Source organism: Pungitius pungitius, chromosome 11 (assembly GCF_949316345.1).
Source record: "Pungitius pungitius chromosome 11, fPunPun2.1, whole genome shotgun sequence".
Lineage (NCBI taxonomy): Eukaryota > Metazoa > Chordata > Actinopteri > Perciformes > Gasterosteidae > Pungitius > Pungitius pungitius.
Genome location: NC_084910.1, coordinates 16967525 through 16995272, shown reverse-complemented (window position 1 = coordinate 16995272; position 27748 = coordinate 16967525). Strand labels below are relative to the sequence as shown.

The 27748-nt window shown below is 48.5% G+C and overlaps 2 protein-coding genes and 1 long non-coding RNA gene across 4 annotated transcripts; 2 read left to right on the top strand and 1 right to left on the bottom strand.

Annotated features, from left to right (window-relative positions):
- Positions 1–2235: 2235 nt before the first annotated feature.
- LOC119197087 (GA-binding protein subunit beta-2-like) lies at positions 2236–11023 on the bottom strand. Its single transcript, XM_062565766.1, has 8 exons — positions 10700–11023; positions 9758–9865; positions 8141–8308; positions 7686–7880; positions 4861–4960; positions 4187–4351; positions 3192–3319; positions 2236–2963 (listed from the first exon to the last, which is right to left on the bottom strand). Exons 2-8 carry the CDS (start codon positions 9863–9865, stop codon positions 2757–2759), a joined length of 1071 nt encoding a protein of 356 aa, XP_062421750.1. The 5' UTR covers positions 10700–11023; the 3' UTR covers positions 2236–2756.
- On the top strand, positions 6366–8273 carry LOC134132904 (uncharacterized). The gene is made up of 3 exons (XR_009957106.1): positions 6366–6695; positions 6789–6890; positions 8153–8273. It is a non-coding gene; the product is annotated as an uncharacterized LOC134132904 (long non-coding RNA).
- A 1123-nt stretch (positions 11024–12146) lies between the features above and the next one.
- ptpn23a (protein tyrosine phosphatase, non-receptor type 23, a) lies at positions 12147–26474 on the top strand. Of its 2 annotated transcripts, none has more exons than XM_062565765.1 (24): positions 12147–12397; positions 14082–14156; positions 15178–15305; positions 15510–15586; positions 15920–15969; positions 16060–16191; positions 16277–16357; positions 16455–16586; positions 16665–16712; positions 17157–17213; positions 17348–17400; positions 17486–17565; positions 17752–17866; positions 17967–18032; positions 18503–18648; positions 18876–19193; positions 19778–19932; positions 20255–20586; positions 20837–23303; positions 23653–23837; positions 23926–24030; positions 24513–24651; positions 24879–24992; positions 25729–26474. In XM_062565765.1, exons 1-24 carry the CDS (start codon positions 12314–12316, stop codon positions 26296–26298), a joined length of 5709 nt encoding a protein of 1902 aa, XP_062421749.1. In that variant the 5' UTR covers positions 12147–12313; the 3' UTR covers positions 26299–26474. The 2 variants fall into 2 exon arrangements, with proteins under 2 accessions (XP_062421749.1, XP_037308954.2); XM_037453057.2 differs by having other exon boundaries at positions 17342–17400.
- The last annotated feature ends 1274 nt before the right edge of the window (positions 26475–27748 follow it).

The following is a 27748-nucleotide window of genomic DNA, read 5'->3' as shown; positions in this document are numbered from 1 at the left end:
ACATTGAGCACATTGAAGCAACACGAGGACAGATTGGCTTCTGAATTTCTCTTTTCCAGTGACTACGTCTGTTTTGTGTTATTCAACAATTCTGCTGACATCACACATCCACGGGCTTTATTTTTCTCCTTTTTTGTTAAGGGGGGGGGGGGCGACGAAAGCAGATCAGAATTTTAAATGCTGGCTGATCCCTTCAGACGAGAAATGCAGTCTCAGCTTTTTGGGCTTCATTATGTAAGAGACAACCTCCGTCTTTAGCGAGGCCCGTTCCTAAAGTGAAGATAGTGTTGCCGATGCTGAAATGTGAGCCGGTTTGTTCGGGAGAAAAACGGTTTCTGCTACAAACAGCCATCTGCTGGGATGTAAGAACAAAAAGGAAAGAAGCCTGTGAGGATAAAGTCAGATCCATAACTTAAAAAAAAAAGACCTACACCTGCTGTCAAGAAAAATCCTGATAATTAAAAGAAATCTCTCGCGTAACTCAATGAGTTGGACCATCTGATTGTTTTCGGAGCCAAATGGAAGCAAATCACCTCCGAAATCTCGTTAGCTCGGGCCAAACAAAGACTGTAACCCGATCCCAAGTGGAAGCAACGGCAGTAAACCTGACCCACTGTGGATCGATAGCACAGCCGTGCTCATATTCAAGAAAAGCCTCTGATAATTGAATCATTTTGAGCCTCCTTTCCTTTCCCCCAACGCGTCGCATTTCACCACTCAGCCTCGCGCCAGTTAATTTAATGGCGTGTGGGCAGCCTGTGAACGGGAGTAGCTGTGCACCAGGACACGAGGAAGCGGGCTACCAAATACGGCGTCATTGACTCTCGGGAGGCATTGAGGGTTCGTACAGTCGAATTTCAATAAAACAGTGGCGATCCCAAGAGATGAGTTGAGCCTTCGACGAAATCATTTAAAACCGAGGACATTTAACGTCGATTGACCCAATCTGGGAGGATGCTGCACGCGTTAAGATCTAAACTTTGGGTGGGTGTGAGGGGGTTCGTCCGTCCAGCACTGAAGGTCCACGCATCTCGGTCCGTCCCAGCCTGACGTCAACGCGTAGGGGGGGGGGGGGGGGGGGTGTTACAGCAGCGAGGTGGACCCTCTGGGGACCATGGATGTAGTTGTCTTTGAGACATCTCAGTGGTGGCCTTTCCTGCAGCTTAACAGCTTTACAGGTTTAAGTATATTTCTATTTTTTTTTTTTTTAACCCCAAAAAGGGGGGATTCTAACGGGCCCCCCCTCCACCCCCCGCTGGGTGATCTCAGGCTGTGTCAGTGCCTTCAAAGGCCTGAAAGGAAACCTGGACACGAGGCGCTTTGAGGGCAAAAAGATTGGACCTCAGTCCCGATTAAAAAAGCAGGCGAGTCCGTGCGAGACGGATAGAAGCTGGCGTCTCCTCCCGGGTTCAAATCAACCGAGTCAGGTGTGTCACAATCTGCTTCAGCCCCCAAAAACGCAGGTCAGAGGAAGACAGCTGTGCAGAAACTCACAATCAAGAAGCAGATAGTAATCAAGTAAGTATTGGGATCGTCCATCAATAATGAGAGAGAGCTTTTTTTTTTATTGAAACGTTCAAGATAATGCTTTTTGTTTTACTTTCATTTTCCCGATCCACCATTCAAATGATTAAAAACTATTTATTTCATTTCAAAAAACGTGCGTCTCTAATTAAAACAAGAGATCACGCAGCAAAATTAAATGAGATACACAACGTAAAAAATATTTTTAAAAAGCGGCTTGACTAGTTTGTTCTTGTGGATATTGGCACTGCTGCTCCCAGAATACATTCCTGAGAACTTGTAGACATTATTAACATATTTTTCACCTCCTTTTTTTGTTCCCCCCCCCCCTGTAGATATGTGTAGTTCTAACTCATGTTAAACCCATACGTTTACACAGTAAAACGACCGAGTCGATGACTCTGCTCTAAAAGGTCTCGAGCCTGATTCCCAGAAATGATAAAGCGCTCCCCCCCCCCACCCCTTCCGTCAACTGGTGTCCATTCTGTCGAAGTGTCCTTTGTGCCCAAACCGAGCTGCTATCTGCTCACCGCAGGTCACCCTGAATAAGAGAGCCTCGAGTGCTCTGACCGTAATCCTGCATGATCATCTCCGACTGTGCAGATTCAGCGAGCGACGCGTCGCCCTCTGACGTCCTGCCGTTCAAAATGATGTGAACAAAGAATAAAACTCGCAAGGTGTAAGATCTGCCAGTATTTTTTTTTTGGGGGGGGGGGGGGGGATGAGAATAAAAATGTAACATTATCAGCCTGAAGAGGCTGAAGCGTAAACATCGTGTCCAAGTCGTCTACTGCAGAGATACCTACGGAAATTGGGCGTGGAAAGGGTGGTCAATAATAATATAACATGCGTGTAACAGAGATGCAGAAGCAAGAGGAATCGCTTTTTCTCCTCCAGGGCACGGCTCGCGTAGCGTCTCGTACTCAGCCAGTGCGGTGTGTGTGTGTGTGTGACCTCGTGGGCCTCGGCGCCGGACCGAAAAGTCCTCTCTGCGTTTGTGGCACATGAAAACATTGATATATGTTATATAACTCTTGTAAAAAATCCATCAAAGAGATGATAACAAAACATGACAGCGAGTGTCTGAGTCCTCCTCTTCCTCCGCCGCATCGACCTCCACATCCAGGGAGTTCACCTTCGACCTCCTCCTCCACCTTGGTGCCTTCACGCTCCCCTTCTTCCCTCCTCTTCATCTGCTCCTGGAGCATCATCCCCTCCTCCTCCTCCTCCTCCTACTTCACCTCTGCGCCGACGTTTGCGGTGTCCGTCGTCACGGCGACCCCGTTGTTGTTGTTGTTGGTGGCCATGGCCTGCTCCAGTCTAAGGCGATACCGCTCGGCCTCCTGCTCCTTCTCCACGAGCTGCTGCTGGTACTCCTGGGCTTTAAGATTGGCCTCCTGCAGCTGGCGCTCCAGCTGCTCGCGACTTTCTTTCACCTTCTGGAAACAAAACAAACACATCAGCTGTTTTGTTGAAAGTTGAAAGGGTTAAACACTGCTCCTAAAGATGGGAAATACTTGCAGGTTTAACATCAATTATTGAAACATAAATATTTTGACAACCACGTGGTCAGATACGTGGGACCTTTCATGGATCCGCCACAAAGTGACATTTGGTAATCCTAGTATACGTAGAAGGTTTACACAGATCAAGACCTCCTGGCTTACCTTGTCTTTCAGGCCAATGTGATTGGCTGCGGGGTCTGATTTCCTCTTGCGCGTGGGCGTGGCCTGCTCAGGCTCTTCAATGACCTCCTCCTCCTCCTCCGTGATTGCGCTCGCCTGCAAAGCAACCACTGCACCCGCAAAACAGGATCCAGAGAAAGGTTGAATGAACGTTTTCCAAATCTTCATTTTTTTTTCTCCCAGACAATACAACAAATCTTTCTGTTGTACCTTCAATCTTTAATGTGGCAACACCCACCTTCCTGTCGTTAAAATGAATCATTTAGAGGCACGGTTCAGACTTTTTTAAAGTGGATTTGTGTGAGGTTCTTATCCACAGCCAGTGGATAACAATAGACGTTGTTCGGCCTGTCAGAACGGTAGCAAAGCAGTTACAGCTGGATGGCTGCTGCGGCACAATGTAGAAATCTGTTTCAATGAAAACTATATGTGAAGCTGAAGCAGTCATATCTATATATGATAAAATCACACTACTGCATACGACGGCTTCGGGCGGTAAAGTGTCTACTTAAACTACTGCGAGCTTTGCTTCTGTTTTCTGTTTCCATGAGCCGGGGGTTTCCATCTCCGGATGCTAATCTACGGAAGGATGGATACAACTCCACCTACAGAACAGCCTTAGCGTCCTCTGAGCTGCTCTTTAAGTTGATTCCTGTTTCCCAGTGGAGCCCCGGCTCGTGGATCGAGAGTTTATTTCTGGCTGGTCAATACTCAACTAGTCAGATAGTCCAGATGCCAAGGGGGTCTCAAGACGCTGGTTTGGATGTTGTGCACTCACTTACTTGCATGTGAATCTATTTAACAGGCCGAGCACGGTGCCGTGGTTTTCAGGATGTGTTCTTTGGGATTTTGCACGACTCGGTTTTAAAAAAAAATGGAAGACGCAACTAACCGCAATGTCTACTTGAGGTGGTCTGAGCTTGTATTCTCAGCAGGGAACCGCGTCTGTATCCTGGAGCACCGTGTTGCCCACTCACTCTGTTGCCCCTGCAGGGCGAAGAAGAGCTGCTGGCCGAGGGCCCCCGGCTGCAGGTGGCCGTGTTGGTCCGTCACTATGGTGATGACCCTCTGCCCGCCGTCGCCCACCACGCGCTGGATGGTTGTTTCCCCCGACTCGGCAGCCGTGGCGTCCTCCGGCTTGCCTGCAGACGCCAGGAGGCTTGCATCGTTAGGTAACAGCCGCCCGCGTAGGAATGCTCCAACAATATCATCAAATCACGAACCGGGATCAGAATGTTACACAACACTCTGTGGACGCTTAACACAATTATTAATTCAACACTGAGAAGCTGATGTTTGGTGTTTTACTCTGAAAGCAATAAAACAACGGTGAATGAATGAAATAAAATGAGCCATTGGTGATTCACCAATCCCTTTTCATTATTATTATTATACAAATTATTTACCTAATAAGATCCTAATTGTTGTTATAAAACCATTGTTCTTTCCATTCTAGATGTTCCAGTCCAGTCCAGATGTTTCAGATACGTTTGTATGTCTCCAGAGACAACGCATTAAGTCTCCTGAGCTTTCTTTTTTTTTTTCCCCACCTGCACAAATTTAAATTTCCCATCCCTTCCATCTGCTGTTTATTCACACATTTCTGTGCTTTAGCTTCTGCAACTCAACAGGATGGTGGAGGACCGTGTACCTGCGCCGGTGACCAGCTCCGAGAGGCTGACCAGCCCACCACCACGGTTGATGATGTAGTGGGACTCTGGCAAGGTGTTCGCCTGGTTCTGCATGCCGTCCTGTGCGCCCACACACACACACACACACACACATTGAATTATGCACAAAATACCAGAAAGAAAAAAACTATTAGCATTTTTGTTTTGTGCTCCCCGCCACCAGGAGACACAAAGGGCAGCAGCAAGGAGGCAGCCAGGCAGCTGCCGGGCGGCAGCGAGGAGGCAGTAAGGAGGCATCAAGGCCGCAGCGAGGAGACAGCAAGGAGGCACCAAGGCGGCAGCGAGGAGGCAGTAAGGAGGCACCAAGGCGGCAGCGAGGAGGCAGTAAGGCGGCACCGAGGCGGCAGCGAGGAGGCAGTAAGGAGGCATCAAGGCCGCAGCGAGGAGACAGCAAGGAGGCACCGAGGCGGCAGCGAGGAGGCAGTAAGGAGGCAGCCTTGATTAGTTTGATAAATTGTTGATCCCAGCATGTTTTCATGCGACATGGTTACAGAAAAATAAGACAAACAAAGTATTGTGTCTTTGGATTTAATCCAATGAACAGTTAACGCAGAGTGAACGGTAGCTCTTGTCAAGATAATTAAATAGTTGTGTTATTCTGACCCACTCTCTGAGCTCCAGCTTCTCTAATTTTGTGAATTTGTTGGCTTTTTTCGTCAATTTACATCATGTGGACCAGATAAAGAGGGGATATAGAGCCCTCCGCCTTGCATGCAGGTAGAGAGTGGCATTTAATCCAATTTACGATCTCATATTACATTTTAGATCGATGAGTAATCCAATCCGATTATAACGGGCACAAGATGGAATGAGACACTGAAACACTCTGATGTGTAAAACAGCGTCATTCCGATGGATTACTCACAAGAAAAGAAAGGGAATAGCGTCATTGTTATGAAACTGAAACCAACGCTTTTAGTCACCGCCTTGGTTGAATTGGGAAGAGTCCCAAAAACTGTGTGTGTGTGTGTGTGTGTGGCCTCTCAGCAGGTGCCTTGATAATTTCATGAATCATTTTCTCCTCTAGTTTCTGAGCACAGGAAGTCATGTGGTTAATGGTGGATACAATATGACGGCCAACAGTCATCTGAAGTTGACCTTTTATCTGCACGACTTGATAAGAGCTACAATGCTTTTTTTTTTTTTTTTTGGACGGCCCCCAAACCCTTTTATGTCTCAACCGTAAATGTCTACTAGCGTTAATTTCCCCCTGGTCGGCAACGTTGCTTCATTTCATCAGAGCGCAGCGGTAAGTCAAAGCGATCATTTGGCAGCAAGCAAAATGCGTTTCATCCGCCAGACGAAAATCATCCATCTCTCTGTGCTCCCTTCAGCCCCGCGGGACTCCTCTGACAGCGACGGTCCTCCCGCCGCCGCCGCGCAGCAGCAGCTTGCTGGCGTCACCGTGGTGTGTTTGGTGAATCGCTAGTTGCGGAGGGAGAGAAACATTAATCAGGTGGCTTTGAGGAGAGAATAAATAACAGCTTCAAGGGCCGTTTGAAGGGAAGGAAAATATTCTCAAAAGAGCGTTCAGCAGAAGCGATATTGATTTCTTTCACTTCTGCCCTTGTGCACAGCGGGGCCCATCGCGCCGCTCCCTCCGCCGCCGCCGCTCCCGCCTGCTTCCTTCAATCTGTCGGGCGTGCCGACCGCCATCGACCGTCGTCGGTGGATAAAAAACCTCATACGCCGGCACTTCGGTGACATCCACACTATCTCTTGTCCTTTCAGAGGGTAAAAAACACTCCGAGTGATGCGGCCCCTCGGGGAGCGCTTCTGGGCTGTCATGGCGGAGGTGGGTGTTTGCGCTTCACAAACGGGTGTCACTGGCCTTCTCTACGCGGCCGCCACGCACGGGTCAACCCCCCGAGCTGCTTTTTCGCCGCAGGCCCTGCTATCCGTGTCCCGGCTTGACCACCGAGAGCGATGATGGAACCTCCTACGCGGCGCCTGGAAGGCCCACACTCACCCCCTGTTACGTAAGGCCTCGGTAGGACAGCATGCCGACCTTTAATAATCACCTTTTTCTAGTGTGGACTGGTGTGGAATCTGTGTGTGTGTGTGTGTGTGTGTGCGCTCTGATCTGGTGTGAAATGGTGCCTCGAGGCGAGCGTCATGGTGCAACGTGGCCGCCTGACAGTCAGAGTCTGCATCGCCTCTGAAACCATGGCAACGGGGCGGGGAGTCCGACTGGAGCTCCTTGCCAGTCGGACTTAAAAAACATCAAACGTATTTTTTGATATCACCGGGGCACTGTGCACATCCGTCCTTTTTTTTATTTCCGTCTTTCAGTTAAATCTCCTCGACTCCCCCATTTCCCTTCTCCTCGCTCCTCTTCCTTTTGGCCTTCCCCCCCCTTCCACTAATCTCTGTCCATCTTTCTCCCTCGCTTCCCCGCCTTGCATCCATCTGTCTCACCCTGTCTTACTCACTTTCATCTATTAGCCCCCCCCCCCCCCCCCTCCCTCCTCCTCCCCCTCCCGAATGTCTGCTGTTCGGTTGTGTTGCTTTATAATCTCGCACTAAAGTGTTGAGCCTTCCTCCTCCTCTCTCAGATGCCTGTCCCTATAACTATTCATTACCCCCTCTTTTTTCTCTCTCTTCTTCTCCCCTCCTCCTCACGACTCTTTTCACCTTCCATTCTCTCATCCTCCGTTTACATTTGTCTCCGTCCCTCCTTGCCTTTCTCTGTCTGACTCACTCCTCACATGTCCGAGTGTCTCCCCCCCCAACCCCGTGTGTGTGTCCCTGCCCCCTTCCCATCCCCACTCCCCCTTCCATCCACCTGTAGCAGTATCATCAGCTCGGTGTTGCTGGTATCCATGGCGATGTCGAAGGGCGTCTTGTCGAACTTGCTGTGGCAGTGGCCGTCGGCGCCGCGCTTCAGCAGGAGCTCGGCGACCTCCCTGTGGCCGCGCTGGGCCGCCCAGTGCAGCGGCGTCATCTTCAGCATGTCTTTGGCGTTTATGTTGGCGCCGTTCTGCGCGGACACGCGGCGCCCCCCGGTGGCGAGGCAAGGAAACAGACGCGAAAGGAGAAGGGCGACAAAAAGGGAAGGGAATGAGAGAAGGTGTTCTGTGACTGGGCAGATAGCAGCAGTGTAGCGTGCATATCATCTAACGATGCTGAAAACGTCTCTTCACGTGTCTCTTGTATCAGAGATTGCTTTTTTTTGGTTCATGCGTATAAAATAGAGATACATATTAAATCATGATCATCATACATCTCCTCTCTCCTCACCTGCACTAACAGGTCCACGATGGTGGAGTGACCCTCCGAGGCGGCCATGTGGAGAGGGGTCTTGTCCACTTTGGTGCGGGCGTCCCGGCTGAACCCGGCACGCAGCAGCACCTCGGTGATGGAGTGGTGGCCGTGCTGGGCCGCCAGATGCAGCGGCGAGGAGCCTAGCTGGAGGAAAGAGAGGCGAGAGGGAGGCGGCTTGTTAGGAGGAGATTGTTTTACTAGCTTCTGTTCTACAACAAACAATCCTACAACAGCTTATACACACGTAGTGATCAATGGAAACTGCATCGGGGGTCATTTAGAAGAGCTTCTCAGTAGCTTCATTCTACAGACCGGTCTGGTAAACATGCAGGTGTGTCAAACTCCACCCGCAGAGGTTACCGACACCGTCAGGAATACTCAAAACTACCTGAGTGAGTATTTTTCAAAGACTTGACGACTGCCCCCCCCCCCCCCCCCCAGAGCCACACATTATTATTCTACCGGCTCTCACAACCTGAGGCGTGCTCCTTGTGATTGTTCCATTACCTTCAAGCACGTCAGATCTACTGCAAAGACGAACTGTCGACCAAGACAAGCGGGCCCTGCGGGAGTCTTTGCGTGTAATTATCCGCGGATGTAGGAGTTCGTCAAAGGCTTTGAAAGTGTCGCTCATGTTGACACTCCGAGGTAATAGAAATTCAACTCAACATCCATTATAGTCACACACTCAGCTTCACTTAGAAGGGAGACATACATGGTGCATTTCATTAAGAGTCGGTTTTGAGTTCATGCACGTACAGACGATATGGGATATGGGTCGTTGGGGGGAAAACAACAAATAGGCGAAAGCTGCTAATTTTGAGACCCGTCAATCTGTAAGCTGTTGTTGTACTGTTGTTGTACTGTTGTACTGTATTGTTACAGGTGACATTAGGGACAACAATTTTATTAATTTGCAGACAAACTGAATAAGCGATACAGACTCTGAATGCTTGTAGAAAACACTCGTGAAAGGTTCATTATGGTGCATTAGAGATATAACAAAATAAGTGATTGGGTAAAATATGGATTAATTGATTAATAGATGAGTCTATTGACAGAAAACATAATGGACAACCACTTTGAGAATTGATTAATTATGTGTCATTTTTCATCTTCTCATAACTGAGGATTTGCTTCTTTTGTTTCTCTCATGTGGCCGTAAAATGAAAATCTTTCAGGTTCACAATCTGCGCTTGGTTTTGACCCCTGAGGTAAAGATGAATAGCTTTCACAGATATGTATTTTTTTGCAGTGTATAGTCAGTTTGTTTCATGTGCAAGAGCTGCACTCTTGTGACACTGTGAAGGAGTATTGCAAATTGCCCACTAACCTCGTTGGCCCTCTTTGATGAGAGAGAAAGTACATTAGCAGGCACAGGACTTAGTATCAGACTGCAGTTTTTGCTCACTGAGGATCCGCTTGATGTTTCTTTTGCTTTTTTTTTTACTGTCTTATAAACTCAATGCGACGCCTCAACCGGCGTTCGGGGCCGACCATTTCTGTGTCCCTGCGGCGGATGAGGGGTTCACTCTCATTGTCGTTGTGGATTAGCCTAACGATTATTCCATAATTGACGTATATGAGCCTCACCCAGTCCGTAGTGAACGGAGCCCCGTTGGCCATCAGGGCTTTGACATCGTCGTCCTGTCCGCCCCGCGCCGCCTCCAGCAGCTGGTGCCCGAGATACACCAGAGACATCTGCTGACAGAGAGGAGGAACACAGCGCTGAGAGTCAGCCACAAGCTCCTGCAACTGTGTGGAATGTAATAATACCCAGAAGACACGGTATTTCAACAATGGGGTTGTCTTTGGTTGCATGTCAGAAGCTCAAGATCATCACAAATGTTCCAGTATCTTCACCCAGTTTTCTGGAAAAAACGTTTGAGGTCAGAGCGTTGACTGTAGCGCCGAGATGATCGACAGGAAAACGAATGCTTCAGGTCTTTTGAAGAGCAAAAATACATTTCTTCACACATGACGATTTGCTACTTCTCTGTTTCGATGTTTTTGTAAACAGTAATTCTCTTTCTTTGGGACTGTTGGTTGGACAAAACAAAATTAGAAAATGACGTATTATGCACAAAAAGAAATTCGTATTGCTGATGCTTTACTTTGAAGCTATATTTAGTGTGTTGGATGGTTATGGTAGAGGCCTTGTTAGAGGATATAGGTGAACTTAAAAACTGTTTAGATTAAGACGATAACTTGTGAGATGTGTCTAGAGCTGATAAATGTATGAAATATTATGTGTTTTCCCTCCAAAACACAGGAGAGCAGAATTATGAAGCAGCACCATTAATTTTAGTAAATTGTACTTTGACGTCCCACCGTTCTAATCATGTTTTCACTGTTATTACTCTTCGTGTGTGGGTAATTACACGGGTGAAATGACACAAGGGATGTCCGTTCTGAACGCAATGCATTTTACGAAGTCATCCATGCGTTTCGTGTTGTACTCGTCAAGAGTTGATTTTAATGATAAAAGTTATTATGTAAACACCCGGTGAACATTATAAAAATGTAACGTCTCACTCGGTAAGAATGGCGGGGATGACTGCTAGCGTTACACGGATTGCCTGCTAATGAAGTTGCGTTTGTTCCGGTGGAAGTTGCGGCTATTGAAGAAGCTATTTCCACATCCGCCGGTCAATTCTTCAAAGACTCCCGGGCGCGACGGCTGCGCTCGGATATTTTACCAATAAACAAAGAGGTTCATGTAGAGAGACAGCTCTAATATTTCCTCACTAATACTGTCTAGTGAGTCTAAAGTGATAATTGAAAGCTAACGGGCGACTAGCCGTTGGTACTTTATTGTTGCTAACTGTGTTGATCACTGTTTGGATCAACTATACATTTCCGTGTTTTGCAAACCGGGGTCCTTTATTCGTATCAATAATGTTATCGTAGTATACTTGCCTCAAAATGGCGATGTCAATTAGGTATCTACTAACTAATCCTTAGATGATTGTTACGTGACTTCTTTGCGAAATAGCGTATCATTTGTGTTTTGTTTTTAGTTTTTTATTTGATGATCAAAAATGGCGGCGACGGGACAAATGTAAAGCAAAGCAGATTAGAGATGCGCTTTTCCTGTTGGACTTTCCAGAACAAAGCACAAGCTTAAATTGACTAACAATGTGTTTTAGTAGGAAATACTAGGGTTCGTTTAGCTTAAACGTCTAAATGCTTAAGTTAGGCGGTGAATTCTGTTTTCATCTAAAGCTTCCCACAAGTTGTCCTTTCGTATATCGAACGATGATGTATGTCTATTCTGTGTTTAAAAGGAAGTAGGTTTATTTTGAAGGTGATATCTGATTTCTGCTTCAGTATTAGCAGACAGCAGTAGTAAACGCGTCCGAGCAGAATTGAATACCTACTGCATTAATCCAAACTTTTTGAGAATATTACAGCTCATACTGCTTTTTATTATATCATTTGCACAGAAATGTACAAATGAAGAATAAACGAACATGAACTATGTTATTTTTAAGTATTTTTTTCATTTATACAAAGTTTAGGGAGAAAGTATAATAAAATGGTCCTTCTGTAACCACAAATTAACTCAAAGCATGGCCTTATAATAATCGTACAGTTTTGCAGGATTTTGTGAAGAGAAAAAGTGAATCCAAATAATGTTCTTATGAATAAAATATGTTAACATAACCTAGAAAGTTGGTGGATTAAATATTTTACAAATGAAAACGTAAAGATATTTACCAGATGCAAATATAATTTTTTGAAACAAGTTAAACCAATTAACTAAAAAGTATTTTTTTTCCTCATAACTCTAAGATTTTTAGTATGATCTAACATTATTGTACTGTTAGATACCTGATCAAAGTATATGCGTACTAAATTAAAATACTTTTGAATAATTAGAACAAATGTTGGGCTTTTACTAAAAAAATATGATTTCTTTCGAAATGGGACTGTTGTATTACAACTTCATTTCCCACAAACCCACGCGGCGAATATAAAGACCCTACGTCACGTGGATCCAGCTTCCGGTTAAGGAGAAATTGATACATGACACAGTTGTTTGGAGGAAAATCTCCTTCACTTCTTTTTGGGGGGGGGAAAACACAGTTTTCGCAAGCGAAGCTACCGACGTGGGTTCTGACATCGTAACGGCCGACACGGGCCGCGATGGAGGCGGTTCCCCGCATGCCGATGATCTGGCTGGATCTGAAGGAGGCTGGAGAGTTCCCGTTCAGCCCGGCCGTCAGGCAGGTGAGCTGGGTGGGGGAGTGGAGCAACAGGGCTGAGGGCGAAAGTCAACCGAACATGGATTATGGACGACTGGATAACTCAATGAAGATGCCTGCGTTAGCCAGCGTTAAACAAAAGTGCTTATCGGGATATTTCTCAACGCCTCGCTAGCCGGCTGGCTTAGATGTGAATCCGACAAATCTACCCCCGACCACCGCCTTTAGTTTGCTAACGTTAGCTCCGTGCTAGCTAATAACAATAATAAGCTAGCAGCTCACCTCGAAGTTCGCGTAAGTAGCGTTAGCGCTCCAGCAAAGTGGCTCACTGACCGTTTACTGCGACTCGTGGACAAGCCGACTTAACGCGTTCGAGACAAGCGCTGTATGAAATCACGAGCCCGGCTCCCCACGGCCCCGGTTCGGTTAGTGTGGCGACGTGGAAAATAACAAGCGGTGATCTCACTGTCACACGCACCTGACTAGCCGACAGAAGGTGCAGTCTAGGGTCCCTGCCGGAGGAGAGGCCCAGCCGACCGTTCCGTGCTTCATCTGCACGTCACAGAAGAGGTCAAGTCATGTACCTGTCACCAAACGTGTGCTTTTAAAAACATGAACCAGGGAAATAAAAGGGAATAAAGTGAACACAAAATACAAGAGTTGATCTCTGCTATGCTATTATCAATGAGATAACCAGCTGATGTTTGGTGTGATAGTGATTTGTGTGTCTGCGTGGTTGTGTGTGTGTTTATGTTTTCTCCTCATCTCGTCCTGTTGAACCATTTCCTGGTGGCCATAAGAGTAACAGATCTTTGCCCTCTTGTTTAGCGGTAACTCCTCTGGCCTACATGACTTCATGCAATAAACTGCCAACAATCAACACCTTCCTTTCGTAATGCGTCGTGATTTAAGCGATTTTGAATTTCTTTTCAATGATTCCGGTTGCAGCACGTTTAAAAAATGGCCCTAAAAGAGCATATTATTTATATATACTGTATATATATATATATATACAATTGTTTCATCAGCAAATTTCAAGGTGGAGTGACTGTGAAACCCCAATATTAAGCTCTGATAACAGTTAGTCGACCAGTGGCGTTGTTTCTCACACGAAACAATGGATCTCACTTCCATCAGATCAAACTAATGTAAAAGAGGATGATGATGGATTTCTCAAAGGCTGCGGTTTCATTTGATGAGCGACGAGAAGGGAGAGCAGCACGGATGTGTCTTGTGGAAGTTGGGACAATGCCGTCCTGCCCCGTGGCTGCGTTATTGTGCATCTTTTCGAGGACGCTCGTGACTCTGCTGCCTCCATAATGTTGTGATTATAGAGAAACAAAAGCACCAGTGACGCCTGCACAATTCTTCACCTCCTGACCTGACATCAAGCGTCTTGCTTGCTTGCTTATTTACGAGGCTCAAGGAGACAGGGGAAGGCTTTGCAAAGCATGATGGGAGATCTTCTAACCCCAACAGAGTTCAAACTCCCTTCTCGAGCTCAGGGCAAAATATTGATTGATGACAGAGCTACAGTTTGAAAGACATTTTTATTTAATCTTTAAAGCTAGATACTTCATAAGGATGTATACCCAGTCAGGATTTAAACATGTTTTTTAAATGTTTCAGTGAAAGCAATGGAAGGAAGCAGATTTGTATTGCCCAATGTACCAACCTACTTCTACCAGTAGTTCTCTCTTTTCCTCCAGTTCATCTTGAAGAATTATGGAGAGAATCCAGACAACTATAATGAGCAGCTGAAGAAACTGGAGACACTGCGGCAGGTGAGTTCTCTGAAACTAAATCATTTTTTGCCACGTCCCAGTCTCAGGGGTTCCCTTTAAAACTAGCGATGGGGAAGCCCGTGAATCTAATTCTGTTGTCTATTTCAGTCCTTTCCCCCTCTTGTATTACCAATACACCTCCAAAATACCAATCCCACAAAGGTCTGATGTTGCACAATAAAACAAAACAAGGACATCCCCACTAAACTAACGTGAAAGAGACTCATGTTTAAGATATATCAAACCGTAATGCTGTGAAGAGGAAAACGACATAGTGGGAAGTGGACAGGAATTTGTGATTCTTACATTAAATAGCCGGTGAGTTTTAGTGAAGTGCATGTAAACTGTTTCAGAGGTTTCTGGAGGAATTGATTGGATCACATTGACCGCTGATTTGGGTTTGGTTTTATTTCCTGGGGGAAATTTGAATGGCTGTTGAAGGGCAGATGAATCACTAAGTGACATCTGCATTGTTTTGTGCTCTGTGGTCACACAGCCGTCTTGGATCTGATCCCTCTCAGGATTCAGGACTAAAGGACATCCAACAATTAGACGTGCAAGAAAAATGATTAGTTCTACAAGTTAAACATTAGAACTTGTCGCTTCAATGGGAGACTTGTAAGTTCTAGGTTGGTTCACGGTGTGTTTGCAGACGCAGTGGTTTTACAGCTCCAGTGCAGTTACGTCCGGATACTTTATGTGATAAACCTACAGGACCTTTTTGTAGAATGCACAATAGAAATCCTGATGGTTATTTCGAGAGTGACACCGCTTGGGCCAGTTTGGTATCTAAAGCTTGGGAAGTTTGGCGAGCCGATTATTACACTCTTACAACATGTGATCAGTGCATTGGAAGCCTGTTAAGCATGAATGAAATCTGCACTGGCTTGTGACGCTCATTCGGCTGATGGAATAGAGACCTCCTCCCCCTCCAATCTGAATATTCACTTGTTGTCAGATGGCATTTAGCGGATTTTATCATTTTCAATGTGTAAATGTAAAAGATCTTTCGGTTCCACAGAGTGCGGTGAATGTGACCAGAGACTTTGAGGGATGCAGCACGCTGAGGAAGTACTTCGGCCAGCTGCATTACGTCCAGAGCCGAGTGCCCATGGGAACGGGCCAGGAGGCTGCCGTACCCATCTCATGGTAGGAACACACACACACACACACACACACACACACACACGGCTCCCTCCCTTTGAACAGAGTGGGATGAAACTGATAACTGTGTATTTACGTGCTGCTATTCCCCTTCATTTAAATATTTATGAGGAAAATAAAACTGTCCTTCTCTAATGTGAACTTCCTCCTTGATGAAGGCCGTGTGATTCAATCTTTATTTGTGTGCAGGACAGAGATTTTCTCTGGAAAGACAGTCACGCACGACGACATCAGCTACGAGCAGGCCTGCATCCTCTACAATCTCGGTGAGTCATGCAGGGCAACTTATTTTTATTCTTTATTATTTTTTGTGCATATACTCCCGTCTCACACCTTTGAATTGAGTCGAATCTTATTTGTTTCAATGCAGAATTTTTTGATGTCGATAAATAATGTGATGTAGTCCCATAGCTACATGACGTGTATCATACATCAGCTGGATTTCTGTTATCGCACAAAAAGAGAACTTTCACAGGAAAGTATTTGAATGTAAAAAAAACAGTAGATATTCTTGTTACCTACTTCTAAGGTGCATGGAAAAGTATTTCTGGATCCATGAATGTGAAACTGAACCCAACCTTTCTGTGGCTCCCCCGTAGGGGCCTTGCACTCCATGTTGGGAGCCATGGATAACCGGGTATCCGAGGAGGTGAGGCACGCGCACACATGCACACGCACAACCCCCCCACACACACACGCCCACACAAAAAGTCCCGCTGACTCTCTGCACTGCGTCCAGGGGATGAAGGTGTCGTGTACGCACTTCCAGTGCTCGGCCGGGGCGTTCTCCTACCTGAGAGACCATTTCAGCCACAACTTCAGCGTGGACATGAGCCACCAGATCCTTAACCTCAACATCAACCTCATGCTGGTAGGACGCAGGCACACACACACGCACACACACGCACAGACACACACACACCTCTGTCTCATCAACCTGTGCGTTTGCCTCCCAGGGACAAGCTCAGGAGTGTCTCCTGGAGAAGTCCATGTTGGACAACAGGAAGAGTTTCCTGGTCGCTCGCATTAGTGCTCAGGTCAACTTCTTACCATTGGATATGAATCACATTTAATTACACCACTCCTGTCCGTGGTTTCGCTGTTGGAGGTTAATGAGTGGATGTGGTGCTGCAGGTGGTGGATTACTACAAAGAGGCCTGCAGGGCGCTGGAGAACTCGGAGACGGCGTCTATGCTGGGAAAGATTCAGAAAGACTGGAAGAAACTGGTCCAGATGAAGATCTACTACTTTGCTTCTATTGCACATGTGAGTAGAGAGAGAGATGGATTCAATGCATGTAAGAATGTGTTGGTGTGTTCACAGTTTATTTTGTTCCCCTACCAGCTGCACATGGGGAAACAGGCCGAGGAGCAGCAGAAGTACGGCGAGCGGGTAGGTCCAAACTAGGATTTTATTTGATTCCACTGTCGAGTTGCTGTGGTTTTGATCATTTTATTCCAGACAGAAATGAAAAGTTTCTCTTTTTTGCAAATTATGAATCCAAATCAAACTGTTATTCTTGCAAGTAATTCATAAATGTCTATTGGTTTCTTCTCAACAAAGACTACCATTTTATTTTTCAAAGCAAATACTAGTTTCACTTCACTTGTCAATAAACGTTTAAAAAAAGGTTTTATTAGTGATGGAAGTTGATCAGATATTATTGATACCCTTGATGCCCTTTTCGGAGGATCGCCTGATTCAGAGCCGGTTCTCAAAAGCCTCTTTAAGCTAGTTTTGTGCGCTGCGTTCCCTCTCGCTGAATGTCTCGATGTATTCTACGTCTCACTCCAGTTTTTTTGCGTCCTCCTTACCGACATGTTCTGCTTCCTTCAGTTGGCGTATCTGCAGAGCTCCCTGGACAAACTCACTGAAGCCATCAAGCTGGCGAAGGTAGGCCCCCCAGCTACAGATAATCAGATGATGCCGGTGTCATCATAGCAACTTCTTTAGTTTTGTAAATCAATGTGAACACGCGCACACACACACACACACACACGCACGCACTCTGTGTTTTCAAGGGACAGCCCGACAGCGTGCAGGACGCCTTGAGGTTCACCATGGACGTCATCGGGGGAAAGTGAGCAGTGCATCTTCCTCCACTTCTCATCGCAGTCATTTAGCTGCAGCTTCACAATTGTGTTGTTTGTCTTTATCACCGACAGATTTAATTCAGCCAAAAAGGACAACGACTTTGTCTATCACGAGACTGTTCCTTCTCTGGAGACTCTGGCCTCGGTCAAAGGTAACAGGAAGAAGCTTCAGGCCTTTGTGTGTGTTGTGTGTCTTTGGATTTGTTTTAACAGTTTGTTTGACTGTGTGAAGTCTCGGGTCACTCGGGTACTTTTTGTTAGATTTGAATTAAACGCCCCGAGGAAACCACGCTGTCCTTGTCCACACAGTCTGGCTCATGTGTTACTGTCTTCCAAAGGTGCCCCGCTGGTGAAAGCTCTGCCGGTCAACCCCACAGACCCCAGTGTTACTGGTCCAGACCTGTTTGCCAAGTTGGTGCCAATGGCCGCCCACGAAGCCTCTTCGCTGTACAGGTGGGTGCCTCCGGGTGGAAGCCAAGTATTAAACGGGTGGAGAGGAGCGAGTTCAGTTCGCGGACGTCGGTGGTTACGTTGCTTTTGGCCTTGTTCACAGTGAGGAGAAGGCCAAGCTGCTGAGGGACATCATGATCAAGATTGACAGCAAGAACGAAACCCTGGAGTGAGTCCTTGCTCCCTTCAGAAAGCGCACGTTACACTCGCTAGAGGTCAACCCACAGGTTAGGGATGCGTATCAGTGTTTACTCTGCGCGCACAGGCAGCAGCTTTGAAGCCAAATGACCTCAGCGAAATGTTGTTTGCTGTGCCGAGTTTTATATATCATTCATAACTCTTTCTCAGCTCATAAACGCTCTAAAACAACGTTTAAATGCTTTTTTTCGTTTTCCTGGTGAGTGCCAGAAAGTCTCAGAAGTATGTAATCAGGAACACTCCTACCCATTATTGTTATTATTTTCATAATAAAGTTATCAACTAAATATTTGGTTTGTCATTTGATATCTAAAAGTTTCTTAAAGTTCAAGACCATCGATTGAATATTAAATGTCATTAAGAATTGATCACCGTTGGACATCATGCTTTAGGAATCCATCATTGTCCGTTTGAGCTGACCGGTCTCGTCTCCTCCTGCAGGCAGTTCATGGACTCTCTGGGTTTGGAGCCCGAGTCGGTGGACAATCTGGACATGTACAGCCACATCCCTCCGGTCCTGATGGAGAAGTGTGCCGCTCTCAGTGTCCGACCCGACACCGTCAAGAGCCTCGTCCAGTCCATGCAGGGTCAGTGAGGAAGGAACACACACACACAGCAGTGTTTCCCCTACCATTATAACGGGGGGGAGGGGGGGGACACTGCACAGGCTTTCAGCCAAAACAAAAAGTCGTGAATTATGATCCAATTGTGCACCCTGACAGTCAGATATGTGTTTGATAGTAATGAATAATCATAAATCTGTGGGGGTTTTTGGCGTGTAAATGGCACCTGTCACATTGTCTCTGCTCTGCAGGGCTCTCGGGCGTCTTCACCGACGTGGAGTCTTCGCTCAAGGAGATAAGAGACGTCCTGGAGGAGGACGAGGCGGGCAGGCGGGCCCTGCAGCAGGCGGGCGGCCCCCCTGCGGGCGACGTGCACCCCGCGGCGCAGGCCCAGGCTCTGGCTGAGATCCACAGGGACCTGGAGAAGTACATGGAGGCGCACGAGAAAGCCAGTTTCACCAACACGGAGCTCCACCGGGCCATGAACCTGCACATCAGCAACCTGCGTCTGCTCGGGGGGCCCCTGGAACGCCTGAAAGAGGCCCTGCCCCGGCCCCAGCTCAGCGAAGGTGAGCGTGTGTTTTACAAGGGTCCGGCCCCGTGTGTCTGGGACGGATTCGAGTCATGAAGGTTCGATGAAAGAAAGTCCTCATCGAGGTCAAACGCAAAAGTAACCTGCAGCCGTCTGAGAGCTGACGTCATGCGTTGTTAACAATACATCTACGGAATTCATTGTTTGGCCCAAAATTGCATGTCTTGAAAGTGTTTGTTTTCTCAGAGTAACAATTCAAAACGTAAAGATATCCAAAGAAAAGCATAAAATCCTCACGTGATGACGGAAATGTTATAAACTATTTATCTATTATCAAATCTCTTTAATTTAATGTTAAAAGGACTGAAAAGGTTTCAGATTTTCAGCTTCAGTTTCAGCTTTTTAGTTGGTTTTGTGTGAATACACAATTCCAGGATTCTAGGTTTTCATCCGTAAAGGGAAGCACCACTAATTTGTATTGAATAGCTCCGTGTGTAGCTAACTCATGTGATGCAAAGAGTTTGTTAGTGACAAAGATGACGTTAAGAACACCGAACAGTCGTATGGGACGCAGTCGCCATGTTTGAATGTCTGTGTGCGTGTGTGTGTGTGTGCGTGCAGATGAAGTGGCAGGCCTGCAGTGCATGAAGCGGATCCTGGGGAAAGTTCAGGAAATGAGGGAACAGAGAAACTCTTTGGAGAAACAACTGCGCGACCTCATCCAGCAAGATGACATCACCTCCACCCTGGTCACCACAGAAAGGGCCGACATGAAGGTTTGTGGTAACTACACAGTCCAACGTGTGAGATAACGTTTGACTGATGGTGAATTCAAGATGAATTATGAGCTATTTTAACGGTAGCTCTATAATACATCAATAAAACTATTAATGACAAGATTTGTTTTAGTCAGTAAAAATACATTCTCATCTCCTGATCTTTTGAGTTCTGGTATTTTCTAGGGACTATTTTTCTGACTTTACAGAGCATAATATTTAGATTTCAGAGCAAGAAGTTTAAGAAGTTTAAATCCTTAAGACACCTTTGCTGATAAAACCGATGAGATTCGAGACCTCTAACTAGCCGGTGTCCTTTCAGCGTACATTTGAGGAGCAGCTGAAGAAGTACGAGCAGGTAAAGGTGTACATTGAGCAGAACCTGGCGGCTCAGGAGAACATCCTGAAGGCCCTGACGGAGGCCAACGTCCAGTACGCCTCGGTCCGTAAGGGCCTGAGCCAGACGGAGCAGCAGTGGAACGCCACCGTGCACGGACTGGTGGGCTCCTACGAAGCCTACGAGGACCTGATGAAGAAGTCCCAAGAGGGGAAGGAGTTCTACGATGACCTGGAGGCCAAAGCTTCACGGCTGCTGGAGAGAGCCAAGACCCTCTGCGAGACCAGGGCTGAGGACAGGAAGCCCGCCTTTGAAAAGTGAGGCTCCCGATGAAACTGAAAAGTTTTTTAATGTTGGTTATGAAGTGGCCTCATTTTAGTAGTTATGACTCAAATGAGTAAGTAAGTAAGTAAGACCAGACCAGAGTAGATGATCTCTTTTATAATGCTGGACACCTGCTGCAGTAAAATGAGAGTTCTTCTAAAGGTTTCAAATTGAAAGGTTCTTGCTATAACTGTCTCAAAGTTTTGGTCTACATTTTTACCCCTCCCCCCCCCCCCTCCCCAGAGAGAGCCAGAAGAGGCCCCCAGCCCGACCCACGGCAGCAAAGCCCACCCTCATGCCGAAGGCTTCGGATGGCGACTCGGCCTGCTCCAGCCTGGATGACCCGGAGCTGGCCCAGCTTAGTGCGGCCATCTTGGCCCTGGGGGGGGACCTACCCGAGGAGCTGCGCAGCCTCCCGCCTGACATGTCCTCTTTCCCCACCTCCGCGGCTCATCTTGCGGGCCCCGAAGCCTTCCTCCCCGCTATGCACAAACCGGGCGGCAGCAGCTCTGTGCCCTGGCCCGGTGCTCCGGCCGCCGGTCTCGCCCGCTTCCCCCCCCACCTGCCCCCCCCAGAGCTGCTGGCGCGGATCGCTCAGTTTCCTTCTCACGGACCTCTGCCTCGAGGACCCCTCCCTCAGATGACGGCGCAGATGCTTCCGCAAATGCCAAGCCATGCGGCCGCGTCGGGTTATCGTCCGGCCCACGCTCAAGCCCCCCAACCCGTCCTCGTAGCCCCGACCCCGGTCCGGCCCCCTACCTCCACCGTGGATAGCAATCAGGTCCCTATGCCCAGCTACGCCCCTGCGCCGCAGCACCACTCTGTCCCCCCAGCTTCAACTGGCTACACTCTGCCCCCACAGATGGGGACCTACCCCCAGTTTATGCCCCGACCAGGACCACCACCACCCCCCCAAACGCAGCTGCAGAAACAGCCGTACCCTCAGCCCATGGGGCATCCGCCGCCTCAGGGCTACCAGCACGGGCCGACGGCTATTCCTGGCCCCCACCCTCATCTCCAGGCCCAGCAAGGCTACCTTCATGGTTATATGCCCCCGCAGCACGCCGTGCCTCCCCACTACCAGCAGGGGTTCCCGGGTCACGTGCAGCCGCATCAACACAATGGCTATCAGCCGCAGCATCAGCTGCCCCAAGGGTACCAAACTCCACCGGGCTACGTACCCCAGCATCACCCCCACATGATGCCAGGCTCCATGCAAAGGCCCCCCCCGGGCCAGATACCACCTCAGCCTGCGCATCCACACGTACCCCCGACTTCTCAGCCAGCACCTCCTGTGTCTCAGCCCTACCTGCCCCATCCCCACCAGCAGATGCCCCATGGACCCCCTCACCAGCAGCAACACATGCCCCATGGTGCCCAGCAGATGCAGATGCCGGGGGGTCTCAGAGCACAAATGCCCGCCCCAACTCAGCCAATGCCCCCAGTGTCGCAGACCTACATGCCCCCCTCGAGTCAGCCCCTTCACCCCACCACCCAGCGGCCTCAGGTGCCTCCAGCCTCACAAGCTCACATGGCCCCCGACCCTCAGGTCTATCTGCCCAGGGGCCCCATGCCACAGATGCCTCCCGGTGCACCGCCCCATCAGCATCACCCCCACCCCGGACAGCCTCCTTTACCAAACATGCCCCAGCAGCCCATGCAGATGCCCGGCCAGCCCCAAACTCACCCTCCTCATTCCGGGGGGGTGTGCTACCCTGGGGGGGCTCCGATGATGCCCCAACAGCCTCTGGCTGCGCAGCCTGCGGCTCCTCTCCCCATCACCCACCCGCAGCCCCCCGCTATGTACCCTTCTGCTCCAGGAGCTGCGGCGCCTCCAGGTGCTCCGCAGCAACCTGCCCCCATGGGCCCACGCGGCGCACACGCCCCCCCCACCCAGCATATGATCCAACCCGCTGTTGCCGGTCCTTCTGCGGTTCAACAGCCCACCGCTGTCCCTCCTCCCCCCTCGCCTTCCCCCTCGCCGTCCCCCTCTCCGGGACCCACCTCTCTGAGTCTGAACCCCCAGCAGAGAACCACGGCGGCCCCCACCCCAGGAGGCGCGGCTCCACCCGCTCTTCCCACCCCCTCTGCCGTCTCTCCCTCCACGTCGCTGTTCCAGCGGCAGAACTCGAGCACAGACGACCTCCTCTCCTCAAGCCCAGAGAGCCAACCAGGAGGCCCCAAGGCTCCCACCAATGTCCTCCAGCCCACCAAAGCCGACCCGCAGGATGGGGAGCGTCGCAAGAAGAACTCCCAGGGTGTTCTGCTGATCCAGGGTGACCCGTACCAGGCGCCGGAGCGCGTCACTCGCCTTCACGGCCAGCTGGAGCGCTTCAGAGCCCAGGTGGATTCTCTGGAGCTCCCCACGGAGAGCGAGGGCGGCCTCTCGGTGCTGGACGCCCGCTGGAAAGAGCTGCAGGACCAGCAGGAGAAGGACGCCCGGCAGCTGTCCATCGCCATCGCCCGCTGCTACACCATGAAGAACCGCCACCAGGACGTCATGCCGTACGACCTCAACCGCGTGGTGCTGCAATCGGGCAAAGACGACTACATCAACTCCAGCTACGTGGAAGACCTGTCGCCGTACTGCCCGCGCCTCATCGCCACGCAGGCGCCGCTCTCCGGCACGGCGGCGGACTTCTGGCTGATGGTGTTTGAGCAGAAGGTGTCGCTGATAGTCATGCTGGTTTCAGAGCAGGAGCTGGATAAGGTATGGGGGCGTGGCTTAGTCTGCACTGCCGTTAATATGGAAAAGGTATGGGGGCGTGGCTTAGTCTGCCCTGGGGTTAATATGTAAAAGGTATGGGGGCGTGGCTTAGTCTGCACTGGGGTTAATATTCAAAAGGTATGGGGGCGTGGCTTAGTCTGCACTGGGGTTAATATGGAAAAGGTATGGGGGCGTGGCTTAGTCTGCACTGGAGTTAATATAGAAAGGGTATGGGGGCGTGGCTTAGTCTGCACTGGGGTTAATATGGAAGCGATTCAGATAATGTGTGTGTGAAAAGTTCTGTGTAAAAAGTTTTTCCTCATTCGTCCCCCTGCGTGTTTGACTCCCGCAGGGAAAGGTCGTGCGCTACTTCCCGACGGAGCGCGGCCAGCAGGTCGCCCAGGGGCCGATCACGCTCAGCCTCACCACGCAGAAGATGACGCCGACGCACGTGGAGCGCATGATCAGCCTGCAGTACCGCGACCAGAGCCTGAAGCGCACCGTCGTCCACCTGCAGTTCACCTCGTGGCCGGAGCTGTGAGACTCATTGTGTTTTTAGGATTTTTTTTTTTTAAACCTTTTTATTTAAGCAGAGGATTCATCAATTTATTATTTCTCTCATCAGGGGTCTTCCTGACAGCAAGAGCAACCTGCTGCGATTCATCCAGGAGGTTCATGGACACTACCTCCACCAGCGGCCCTTACACACACCTGTCGTGGTGCACTGCAGGTGTGTGTGTGTGTATTATAGACGTGATGCTTAAAGATATGTTCTTTAAACCACTTTCTGATTGTTGAGATTCCAGCGATTAATAACTCAAAAGCGAATTAAAGATGAACTACACAGTTTCATAGAAAACAAATGGCAGATAACAAAATGCCCTGAAATTATGAATATAGAATATATCTATATTTTATACAGGAGGGGTAATCTGGCTGTTACAGGAGAGAAACAAATACTGACAATCAGACAAAATAAATAAATAAGAACTTTGTATCTGATATTAAAGAGTAATTGAAGATACCGTTTTAAAGCAACATTGTTCGATTTGATTGTTAATGGTAAAGTCAGCAATAGACAGTAAATCCTAAACAGCACCAAAACGATATACCCATCGAGGTTTTCCCGGTTTCAGAAATATGTCATTGGATTTTGTCCGTTGACCCGCAGTCATGTGATGTCCTAATCAGCCGCACACTTGTCTGTCTCAGCTCGGGCGTGGGACGCACCGGCGTCTTCTGCCTGCTGTACGCCGCGCTGCAGGAGCTGGAGGCGGGAAACGGGATCCCGGACCTTCCCCTGCTGGTGAAGAAGATGAGACAACAGAGGAAGAACATGCTGCAGGAGAAGGTCAGACACAAAGAGCTCAACGTGCTGCAGAATATTTGCATTTGGATGATAGACCTGGGCATTTCCTTTCACTGTAGTTTCCTCCATCCATCCATAGATGCACGTCATGGTTTCTTTTATGTTTACATTCACTCAATAAAGCCAGTTATGGTCTTTTATTTAAATGAAACCCAGATTTACTTCTAGTTTAGGGGGGTATGAATATTCTCTTGTGCGTCTGCCTCCAGCTCCACCTGAAGTTCTGCTATGAGGCCGTGTTGAAGCACGCTGAGCAGGTCCTCCAGAGACACGGCATCACCACGGCAACCTGCAGCAGGAACACCAGCTCTGCAGCCTCAAAGGTTTGGCTTCCTCAGGTCTCCATTCAGAGTTTGCCTCACTTTGGAGGTCTGCGATACGACTAGCCCGGTTAGCGTGATCCAGCTTTGAAAACTGACCTGGAACTGTAGAGTTACGACTTCAGTCCCCGAAAACTCACATGGCGTTTGTGTGAGCCTCATGAACTTGTATTTATTCATTTAATTACTGGTTATATATGTATGAGCTCAGTTAACAAGCTAGCACCAGTACTAGTACCATATGTTGTTAAGCACAGTCACGGGTAAATGGTTTCGGGAATATACACATAGATGTTTTAAGTGATATGTAGAGCTACAAATAACATTCTTTTAATCAGAAAATCTTTTCCTGTTATTTCAAATTATTGTTTTGTCCATGAAATGCAAATAAATTGTGAAAGGAGGCATATTAAGAGACATAGAGGAGACCAAAATAGCAAAGGAGACATACCAGATTTTAATATATTTTCGCCCACCAACAGTCTTAAGACTCAAAGATATTCCCGTAATGATATGTATTAATTTATCATGTGAAAAAAGGCAATATTTATATGGATCTACCAGCCATTATTTCAATCTTGAAACACTAACTTGAACCTACTGGTTAGTTTATATTAATTTAACACTCTCAAGCCAAACTTGAGACTTTTCATTGCTAGAAAAGCAACACATATTACTAATATATTATTATTATTAACATTATTTATGGTTGGTTTCGCTCTAAACCGTCTCTCTGCAGCCTTACTCGAGACAGGAGTCTCAGCAGGACATCGTCCTCGGCGGGGACATGCCCATCAGCTCCATCCAAGCCACCATCGCCAAGCTCAGCATCCGGCCCCCCAGCGCCACAGACCCCGCCATGGAGGCCCCGTGCGGCCTCGAGGGCCAGGTCGGCGCCATCCCGCCCGGCCTCGACTCCCTGGCCGACGTCCAGGCGCCCCAGGACCGCTTTCCCCCCACGTACCCCCGACCGCCCTCCTCCTTCAGCCCGCCTCTCGTCTCTCCGACCAACTCTCCGCCGCCGCCGCCTAACGGCCTCGACGGCGCCTCCCCGTCCACGCCCGGCTCCAGCCCGCCTCCGGCCCCCTCGGCGCCGGCTCCTTCGTCCCTGGAGCTGCTGGCCGCGCTGACGCCTGAGGCCTTCTCCATGGAGGGAGGGGGCAAGGGCCGGCAGCGGGTGACCAAGCAGAGCTTCCTGGCGCCGACGGAGGGCCGGGGCCTCCACGGGACACGAGGAGAGGAAGGCGGCGGCAATGACGACGACCCGCTCAGCAGCCTGGACCCGCTCTGGAGCCTCGGCAAGCGCTGAGCCCTCACTTCACCCCCCAGGCGTCCGAGAAGCCCCGTAGCGCTTTCTAATCCTGCTCTTAACAAGAAAAACCCCCGCTGAGGCCCGACATTGTGAGACATTTTAGCCGTGTTGATTACCAAGACGTGCCTGGTGGCAGACGGTAGGGGTTCAGATTTGAGGGTTGCTTTAGGGAGGGAGGGGGGGGGGGGGGGGGTAGTTCGTGAGACGCACTTCGCTTCTCCTTCCGTCACATGTGGCTTCTGGGATCAGATCGCTATGCACTCGTCTGTATTCCTTCATTCCTTCTGTCGCTCTTTGCTGCTTTTTCTTTGTAGTCTGGATGTTCTGCACTCCCAGCGCCACACGGGGGGGGCCTCAAAAAGTAAAATCCCAGCATGCACTCCACTTCCATGGCCTCCCCGCGTTCGGCCTCTGCCTTGTGCGATGGTCTGCGATCGTTTTGTGGACCGGATGAACCGGTGGATGGAGTGCAGGCAGGCCGGAGGAGCTGGGTGGAGCTGCTTTTAAGTACACAAAACAAATCACAAATCAGCACGTCCTAACCAAGTTGATTACTTTTCTTCATCTGTAACACTGTAAATATCTTAGATAAAGTCGGACTATTCCAAGAGTTCTTCTGTTAAACTCACTAATCGTTCATCATTGTAATAAAGGTTAAATAAAGTAGACAACACAACTGTTGTATCAAAACTCCTGTGCTTATATAAAGCCTTGTTTTTTTAATCTGTGTGTGTTACAAACTATTAAAGAAGTTGGCGCCACTGCGGCCTGCGTAGATCGCATCCAGTCAATGAGGGGACGAACCTGGGGGTTTTAACGCGGCTTATTGTGACGATTTAGCTGCAGGAAACTTTCCTTTTTCCTTTTCCTGCTTTAACCACTCAAAGGATAAAACAAATGCTGCGGCTGCATCCAGACTTTTCTGAAGGATGAATGAAAGCAACCGGATGGAAAAAGTGATTTTTAAAGCAGCAAAAACTATTAAAAACAAATTTAGCAGATTCACTAAGTCTTAGTAAGCAAAACATTTAAGAAATACTAAGCTTTTCCTGCCTCTTTAAAAGAAAGTTTGAAATTTTGGAAATAATTTTAATCCGCTTTCAGCTGGATGAGAAAGTCGATACCATATCTGTTCATTAAATACGAAGCAGGTTAGCTTAGCTCATAGAGAGTAAACGTAACTGCTGAAGACTTAAAATATCATCACATGTTTAATGATAATTCACAGTTTTTGTAAAGATTAAACCAACAATACAAATTTGTTAACTCTTCAGCTCGGAAGTCGCTGGTGGGGAGACTGTTAGCGTCTTAGCTGATTTCCCGTTCTTTGTGCTAAGCTAAGCTAAGCTAACCAGTATTCTGATAATACAGTACTCGTGTGTTCTCACTGACTCACCCACACAACATACATTTCTGTTCTCAGCCATGAGACGTATTCAAGCTCATT